This window comes from Micropterus dolomieu, unplaced genomic scaffold (genome assembly GCF_021292245.1).
Source record: "Micropterus dolomieu isolate WLL.071019.BEF.003 ecotype Adirondacks unplaced genomic scaffold, ASM2129224v1 contig_12947, whole genome shotgun sequence".
NCBI lineage: Eukaryota > Metazoa > Chordata > Actinopteri > Centrarchiformes > Centrarchidae > Micropterus > Micropterus dolomieu.
Window position 1 is genome coordinate 1 of NW_025741933.1, and position 9732 is coordinate 9732.

The window sequence follows — 9732 nt, forward strand, 5'->3', positions numbered from 1 at the left end:
TTAGAAATGTTGGCCAACTGAAAAGTATGAACATGAAAAGTATGAGCATGTACAGCACTCAATACTTAGTTGGGGCTCCTTTTGCCTGAATTACTGCAGCAATGCGGCGTGGCATGGAGTCCATCAGTCTGTGGCACTGCTCAGGTGTTATGAGAGCCCAGGTTGCTCTGATAGTGGCCTTCAGCTCTTCTGCATTGTCGGGTCTGGCGTATCGCATCTTCCTCTTCACAATACCCCATCGATTTTCTATAGGGTTAAGGTCAGGCGAGTTTGCTAGCCAATTAAGAACAGGGACACCATGGTCCTTAAACCAGGTACTGGTAGCTTTGGCACTGTGTGCAGGTGCCAAGTCCTGTTGGAAAAGGAAATCTGCATCTCCATAAAGTTGGTCAGCAGCAGGAAGCATGAAGTGCTCTAAAACTTCCTGGTAGACGGCTGCGTTGACCTTGGACCTCAGAAAACACAGTGGACCAACACCAGCAGATGACATGGCACCCCAAACCATCACTGACTGTGGAAACTTTACACTGGACTTCAAGCAACGTGGATTCTGTGCCTCTCCTCTCTTCCTCCAGACTCTGGGACCTTGATTTCCAAAGGAAATGCAAAATTTACTTTCATCAGAGAAGTCCAGTCCTTCTGACGCTGTGTCTTGTTTAAGAGTGGCTTGACACGAGGAATGCGACAGCTGAAACCCATGTCTTGCATACGTCTGTGCGTGGTGGTTCTTGAAGCACTGACTCCAGCTGCAGTCCACTCTTTGTGAATCTCACCCACATTTTTGAATGGGTTTTGTTTCACAATCCTCTCCAGGGTGCGGTTATCTCTATTGCTTGTACACTTTTTTCTACCACATCTTTTCCTTCCCTTCGCCTCTCTATTAATGTGCTTGGAAACAGAGCTCTGTGAACAGCCAGACTCTTTAGCAATGACCTTTTGTGTCTTGCCCTCCTTGTGCAAGGTGTCAATGGTCATCTTTTGGACAGCTGTCAAGTCAGCAGTCTTCCCCATGATTGTGTAGCGTACAGAACTAGACTGAGAGACCATTTAAAGGCCTTTGCAGGTGTTTTGAGTTAATTAGCTGATTAGAGTGTGGCACCAGGTGTCTTCAATATTGAACCTTTTCACAATATTCTCATTTTCTGAGATACTGATTTTGGGGTTTTCATTAGTTGTCAGTTATAATCATCAAAATTAAAAGGAATGAAGACTTGAAATATATCAGTCTGTGTGGAATGAATATATACATTATACAAGTTTCACTTTTTGAATGGAATTACTGAAATAAATCAACTTTTTGATGAAATTCTAATTATATGACCAGCACCTGTGTGTGTGTATATATATATATAAGCTAGTGCTTAATGTCTGCAATGCAACTGAATTAACTGTTGATATAAAGATATGATATATGCAGAAAGGGAAGTGTTTATTATATCAGCAATGATTGAGTTGTGAAGGTGACGTTGTTTTCTCCTCTAACACAATGGTAGGAAGCCAGTGTGCTATAGGCCTACTATTATACAGTATGTAGCTATCAAAGTACAAAGCAGGGCCTCTGGTACGTACACATGTGGGAGTCCACAGGGATGAGTTATACTAATCACACACAGATGTACATGCATACACACACGGTAGACTGGAGTAAATAATCACAAAAGGATCTGTATGTGCGTCTTGTCCTCCGTGACCCTTTACACCCCCACAGTGTGCGCGTGCATAAAGTCTTACAGCAGCGGAGACGATCTGTGCAGAGATGCCCTTCAGCAGGCTGTGTCGAACAACAGAGCCATGAACTGTCGCATTTGGATCCACTGTCCTCCTCTTTCTTCACACATGTACATGTCCACACACAGACACACAAACACATGCACACAGATCGAACACACACACACACAAATAAGACATTTTCAATGTTATTACCTTGGACATGTAAAGACAAGGAGGCATGCATCAAAAGAAACTTATAGTGAGTCTTTGTGTTGTTTTTCTGGCTGGTGGTCACTTCTTCACAGGACTATTTTAGGGTCAGAATCTGGCTTTGTATTGACTCGTGCTTGTGCTGCTTTGGTTGCTGCAGCAGCACCCGTATGGCATCTATGACACAGCTGGGCAATTAATCAAACTTCATGTTTTTTGTCATAATCAGGCAGCCTTATTACCCTGCCTACAGATTATTTTTATAGCAGAGTGAACCTTTGTTAACACACATAAACAAAGGTTCTAAATAAAATATATTATTAACTTAAGCTAACAGTATTTTGGCAATAAAATAACTTTAACCTGAATATAATGTAACTAGGATTGGGTATCGTTTAAAATTTTTCAATACCAGTACCAAAACAAGTACCCTTAAAGTAAAGTAATGTAATACCAGTACCAATAGAGTACTTCATTTGATACCTTGCTATTTTTTTGTTGTAATGGACAAGCAAGGAAATCTGATTCTTTTTTCTTTTTTAAAAAACCTGTTATGTAAAAATATTGGGAAATTGTAACAGATTGCTCCTCATCCTTATGAAGTCATCCTCAGAGGAAGGACGACAGCTTGGGAGTTTTTTGTAGCCTATTTAAATGAGAGAGGCGGAGTGAAACAGTTTAGTGACCACATGAGTTGTGGAAATAGAAAATATCAAATAATAATGTACAGAGTAGTTCTAAATAATACCAGACGATGAAACCAACGAAAGCCAAGCTTGAGCTGATAAACTTGCAACAGTAACGAACTGAGACCACAGCCGAAGGTGAACAAAACAATCTCGTATGGACTTAGAATCAAGTGCAGGCACATCAGGGAAAAAAGAGCCATGCACTTCTCATTCATTCGGTGTGTTGCTTGCGTGTTTGGCTGCAAGCAAAACCATACAAATAATCATTCTTTGTCTGGTTACAAAAAGTATCAAGTGACTTACTGGTATGACTGGAGACAGACAATGCTACTCAATACTGGGCTGTTTCGGTTGATACCTTAAAGATATCGCTACTCAATACCCATCCCTAAATGCAACTATATTTCATTTCAAGTTAAAAATGAATCAAGCTTTGTATTTAGGTAAGTTAGCAACATTTAAAATGTTATGCAATTTTTATTTAATGTTGCTTTTTAAAAGATGTCCACAAAGTCCACAGATCTCAAGTCAAAAGATTTGGCGTCATAACATCACAGTCCCCACTAGTTTTAATCCTGGATCGAACAACCAACAAACCCTAATCAGAAAACCTTAGAGGCCTGAGGTTATTTGCGGCAGATCTCTAATTTAAGGTGGGGCATGAACCTGTAGAGCTCTATAGGTGATCTCAAGAGCTTTTAACTGAATTCTTAAGTTGATGGGGAGCCACTGAAGAGAAATCAAAATCAGAGTCACAAGAGACATGTTTGATAGTCAAGAGCTTGGCAGCTGCAGTTTGGGCCACTTGTACGCGATCCACGGATGTTCTGCTGAGGCAGATGTAGGGAGAACTACAATAGGTGAGGCGGGACGAAACCAAAGCACAAATAATAATCTCCATCTAAGCTTTAGACTTAATGGGCCTGAATTTCACAATGTTTCTCAGCTGGAAAAAACAGGACCAAATCAAACTTATAATTTTGTTCAAGACTCATAGCCTAGCCCACATTGACACATAGACTTTATAGGAAGATTTAACAGAAGAGGAAACTGAATCTAGACTATCCTTACCTTAGGGACAATCTGGGGCAGAAATAAGTTCTTCAATACACTACAGCATTACACTACATCTTTACACTTGTTAAAGCACTTTGTAACTTGTTTTTGAAAAGTGCTCTACAAATAAAGATTATTATTATTATTATTACTAAAATGTAGGTGTTTAGTTATATTTCCAACTATTTCAGGTTCCTGGGAATCAGCATCACAGAGAACCTGACATGGTCGTCTCACATCTCCACGCTGGTGAAGAAAGTTTAGAAACGACTGTATTTCTTGAGGAAGCTTAAGAAGGCCAAATTCCCTCGCCAAGTTCTTGTCAGCGTTTACAGAGGAGCAACAGAAAGCATCCTGACCGGAAACATCACTAACATGGGATGTGCACGGCCCAGGACCGGAGGGCTCTGCAGGGGGTGATTCAAACTGCTCAGAAGATCATTGATACCCATCTCCTGAGCATCAGTGATATCGGTGAGGTGAGGTGTCTGCAGAGCCCAAAGGATACTAAAGGACAGTACCCACCCAGCCACAGCCTGTTCACCCTGCTGCCTTCTGGGAAGAGATATAGAAGTTTCTGCTGCCGCACCACCAGACTGCGGAGCAGCTTTTCTCCCAAGCTATCAGACTCTTAAACTCTAATTCATCCTCAGCACTGCTCCACTGATCATTGTTTATTTCTGTTTACCATTTTTATAATTGCTTCTGTATTAATGTATATTGTCTGCTGTGTAGCAGAAGGGAGTTACAAAACTCAGTTTCATTTTATAACCGTTATATTGTGACAATAAATCTACCTAAATTCTGCAACATTTTGAGGCTTAAACAAGATGTATAGTTGAATATCATCTGCATTATACAAGGCAAACAGAATAGGAGGCTGTGTGGTGTGTTTTTTCATGCCGTTTGAGGTGTGCTGGGTCTCCACTGTCAGAGCTGGCCAGAGACGAAGTGTCACAGGAGTGAGCATCCATGTTGTCTGTGTTTAGCACGCAGGTGTCCTCCAGCACAAATGGTTCCTCCTCATCCTCCAGCTGCAGACACACAACAAAAAAACACACCTCAACCAGAGGGCTCTCCTACATCTGTTGCAGGACTGTTTAAAATTACTGTTAAATCAAAGCACTTACTTCCTGCTGCTCTTCTCACATTAACGCCAAAAGGAGCAGTTATGTAACAGCCCACTAATATGTTTACCTGACATCAAACTACTGTCTGTATCATTAAGACCCTTCTACCTGATGAGGGAATTCCCTGACTGTTGTAAATATTCATCCCAACTTCACTCTGTCTCACCGGATGGCCCAACCTTTATCCTGGATGATTTTAATCACTGTAACTGCAAAAAGACGCTAAGCAGTTTTTAATCATACAGTACATCACTTGTCACACTCACAGCGATAGGACACTTGGCCAAAATGTAAATATAAGAAAAATACTAACACTGTGTGTGTATATATATATATAAAATGTTCAAGAAGTGTAGCAGCTTCTCAAAGCTGCTTAAAGTTACTTTCAAAAAGAACATGTACTTCACCTCATTGAGGATGCTCTCCAGTGTGGGAGGTGTGTCCACTTGGGGAATGTCAAACTCTTTATCGTCAATCTGAGAACCAAAGTAGAACAAAAACACAGAGGGTTAGAAAGCAGTATTTGTTTCTCTGTACTTTCTTTGTTATGTGAATATTTACACCTCCTTCATCTTTCTTAGCGGCAGCATGTCCTCCATGTGTTTTACCCCAAATTAACACTACAAACCACTCATAAGCACTATGCAAATGCTACTTAAGTGAAATCCATCCAAACCACACAGACCCGAGACTTCCAATAGGAGTTAAAATAGGAAACACTGACTGGTTACCAACCACTGGTATTTGGCAATAGCAAGTGAGCTTCCCGAGCCAAGAAGTGTTGTAAAGCACTGAGGATGAGGTTAATCCAACTTTATTTTATTTTAGCCTAGCAGAGGCTTTGGTATTGGTCCAGTTCATTTGACATTTTTCTGACCAAGCTGGTGGTGTATGCACAACGCAAAGGTCAGCATCTCTCCAGATTCTTCAAATCAGTAGTTATCCACCAATTTGTTTCAATCTGTTCACTCAGGACAGTCCTGCATTATCACACAGCAGACAGAACCTTCTCAGAATTCTGACAACTTTATTGGCGATTTCTGGCTCAACCCAGAGATAGCAAAGCCTGTGTGTCCATGTATGCAGATGATACAACAATATGTATGCACCCACAGTTAATGAAATCACTGCAACCCTCAATAAAGAGTCGCAGACAGTACTAGAATGGGTGACTAGCAATAAACTAGTCTTATCCATTGTGTCTAGACCCCAGCTGAACCTGATCCTAAGCAATGTAGCTGTTGAGAAAGTAGAGGAAATAAAGCTTCTTAATAATAAATAATAATTATAATAAAGCTGGTCAGGACACGGCATTCAAATTCTCTTGTTGCAAAGATGGGGAGAAATATTTCAGTTATAAAGAGGTGGCATACCTGGTCAAATAAGTCCTGCAGACTCTAGCCTAGTTGTTTAGAAGCTATGGCTGTGAATATGGTTAATGCTCGGGCTATGGCTGTAGTTTTAAGATATTATTTATTTATTTAGGCTATTAATTTATTTTTAACAATGACATATGGTAACCACGGCTATCTTCATAATTTCCTTTACATAGCATCAAAAGATGTATCCAGCTGTAAAAGCCTACTACAGTCACCGATAAGGCACAAGGAAAAGAAATAAACCCCTTGGTAGGTCAGTCAGGAAAATGGAAAATGGGAAATTATTTTATGCTAAAGCCAACAATACTGAAGAAAACAAGGAGTCGGAATCTCTGAATTAGACCAGGGCGAGATGTCCAAAAATGTTATCCTGATAAAAAATGTCATATCATTTAATATTGATAATTATCACGATAAATGTCAAATCATTATACAGTTTAAAGGCTGATTTTTGCTCCAAGTGAGTTGTTATTTTAAAATATTCTTTATGGTCAGAACGTGACAAACAGTTGCCACGGATCACCAAATTTGAGGTAGAACTTTCAAAACAATTGAGATCAAATCTTTTATGAACAAATATTCATGAGTAAAATTAAGTAAATTCTTTGTTCAGTCCCTTTTCCTCAATAAAATAAAAATCTTAACTGACAAATTAAGTGCTAATTTGTTTGTTTTTCATATGATTTAAACATTTATTGAACATTTGTTATATTATAGTTTTTGTTATAGCTGACGATGTTAGTGTAACCAGATATATGTTATTTGACATAGACTTGACAAAAGCCGCCAAGTCAACTATCAAAGGAGAACAGCTCATATTCCCAGCATAACCGCAGATGTACCTGAGCCACTGGAGGACATTAAGGTAATTGCCCAAGCATTACATTAGAACCTTAACATTTTTGTTTCAATAATCAGATCAAATACTTTACTTCATTATTGTCAAAAACATCAGGTTTATTTCATCACTTAAAAGGAGCTAAATGTATGTGTTTTCAAGGGCCACTTTTTAGATTGCAACCAAGCGTGTGCAGCACATAAACCTTTATTGTTGCTTTTCATCCTTACATGGAGTTTATGTTGGAGTCTATGTTGTGCTGGGAGCCGGTTGTTTTATGGTGTTAGTGGACTGCATTTCGGTAGCTCCGGTGTTGCCGCTGTAGTCGGAGAGAGGCTCAGGAGTGCGCATGCAGCTACATCCCGACCCCATACCTTCACATTAACAGAATAGCGGCTGTTCCAAGCAACATAGAGAAAATAGGCGTGTTGTTCATTTCTAAGTGAGGTTACAGACCATTAAGTAAAAAAAGTGATTTAATGATACGTGATTTTATTGAATAACATAGCCCCTTTAATATCTGCTATTCATCTGATGAGTCTATTTACTTTCTTTATGACATTCCACATTATTAATCCTTTATTTAGTCAGATCAGGCATTTAGTTATAAATAAATGATTAAACTCATTAAATCAGTAAGAAATCGTCTGTGTGTTTTCTTTGAAGCGGAAGACAAGGTCAATCTATCAAAATGAATTCAGTTTCCTGTGGTATGAGACCACCAGATGGCAGTATCAGATAATTAAATGGCAGAGAGAGTGAATTCCATGGACACATGGGTGGAGGGGGGGTGTAACACTATTATCAGACCACCAAACTGCAGCGTCAGATAACTAAATAGTAGAATGAGATCTTGAGACCAAACCACAGTGATATTGTTTTGTAGAAAACATTAAAATTATCAGATTTCATCTTTATTATTTTTCAAATTAGAAAAAAAAATTCTGAGTAGTACCTGTTGGTGGACAGGGATCAGTTTTTGCACTTAAAAACATCTCTGCCCTTCCTACTTATTATGCAAATTTCACCTTTTAACTGTTGATGACCAGATCAGAACTACAAGTAATACTCCATGAAGAGACAACATTTGCTTTGTACTGGCTATGTCACAGAAATTTTGAAAAAGGTGTTAAAGCTGGGAGATTTGAAACAGCAAGAAAACGGTCTCTGCCATATCCAATAATCTGGGGGATCATTGGTCCATGAACAACGTAAATAAATCAAGTCTTTCGAATGTTTTATTCCAGGTCATAAATCAGAAGCTTTAATAATAACGGGCATTAACTGTGTTTTTTTTGTTTGTTTTTTTACAGAAAGAGGTTAAAAAAACTCAAGTACAACTAGGGCTGAACAATTTTGGAAAATAATCTAATTGTGATTTTTTTTTACCAATATTGCGATTGCAATTTAATAGGCAATTCATTTTGAAGCTCTTTACCTCCTGTATTATTCAAAAAGGACAAGCGATAAATCAGTGTATAGTATGAACAACACATTATTAGATAGATTAAAGGTCAGCCCTGTGTTATGATGAAATTAGGTGGTGCATGAATTGCATGAATTATTATTATGAGCAATGGTGGAGAAGAAGTATCAAATTTTAATAATATGAAAAAGATCATTTGAGTCGTAGCATTAAATAATATGATATAATATCATCAGGTCGGCCTACCTACAGACCACAAGAAAAACTAAGTTCACCACAGTGTGTTATACTTTAAGCACTCAATATAAATCCCACAGTTCAACCACCAATTAATGCATCTATCTCAAAAACCTCCAAAAATACTCATTTTGAGGTTTAATTCAAAAGTTGGCCAACGAAAATAAAACCAAGTGACGCCTCTTATGTTTAATAGACAAGCTTAGTAATTCTCCGACAACGCCGGCTTCTCTCAAGCTTAAGGCCATTGTACAACAACAAGTCAAGGTAAAGGATAACGTGCAAAGTTGATGCTTCCTCTGACTGGTTTACTCTTGCGTGTCATGTGAAGTGCAATCGCAGCCTTTGCGATTAGAAAATCTCGTTTTATCATATCGTGATAAGATCGCAAATGCAATTAATCGTTCAGCCCTACATACAACCACAGTAATAATCTGACTAGCAACTTCTCCATATTTATATTAATTTATATAAATCCATGTCAGTTGCATGGATGATTAAATCACTGTCTAGCAAAATGATGTACAGTGGGTACGGAAAGTATTCAGACCCCTTTAAATTTTTCACTCTTTGTTTCATTGCAGCCATTTTCCAAAAATCAAAAAAGTTCATTTTATTTCTCAGTAATGTACACTCAGCACCCCATCTTGACAGAAAAAAACAGAAATGTAGAAATTTTTGCAAATTTATTAAAAAAGAAAAACTGAAATATCACATGGTCATAAGTATTCAGACCCTTTGCCGTGACACTCATATTTAACTCAGGTGCTGTCTATTTCTTCTGATCATCCTTGAGATGGTTCTACACCTTCATTTGAGTCCAGCTGTGTTTGATTATACTGGTTGGACTTGATTAGGAAAGCCACACACCTGTCTATATAAGACCTTACAGCTCACAGTGCATGTCAGAGCAAATGAGAATCATGAGGTCAAAGGAACTGCCTGAAGAGCTCAGAGACAGAATTGTGGCAAGGCACAGATCTGGCCAAGGTTACAAAAAAATTTCTGCTGCACTTAAGGTTCCTAAGAGCACAGTGGCCTCCATAATCCTCAAATG

The 9732-nt window shown here is 38.7% G+C and overlaps 1 protein-coding gene across 1 annotated transcript; it reads right to left on the reverse strand.

Annotated features, from left to right (window-relative positions):
• Positions 1-1410: 1410 nt before the first annotated feature.
• On the reverse strand, positions 1411-5271 carry LOC123966217 (vacuolar protein sorting-associated protein 8 homolog; the record flags this gene model as incomplete). The annotated part of the gene is made up of 3 exons (XM_046042415.1): positions 1411-1828; positions 4569-4699; positions 5203-5271. Coding segments are annotated over 3 exons (429 nt in total), but the record flags the coding sequence as incomplete, so codon positions are not given.
• Between the last annotated feature and the right edge of the window lie 4461 nt (positions 5272-9732).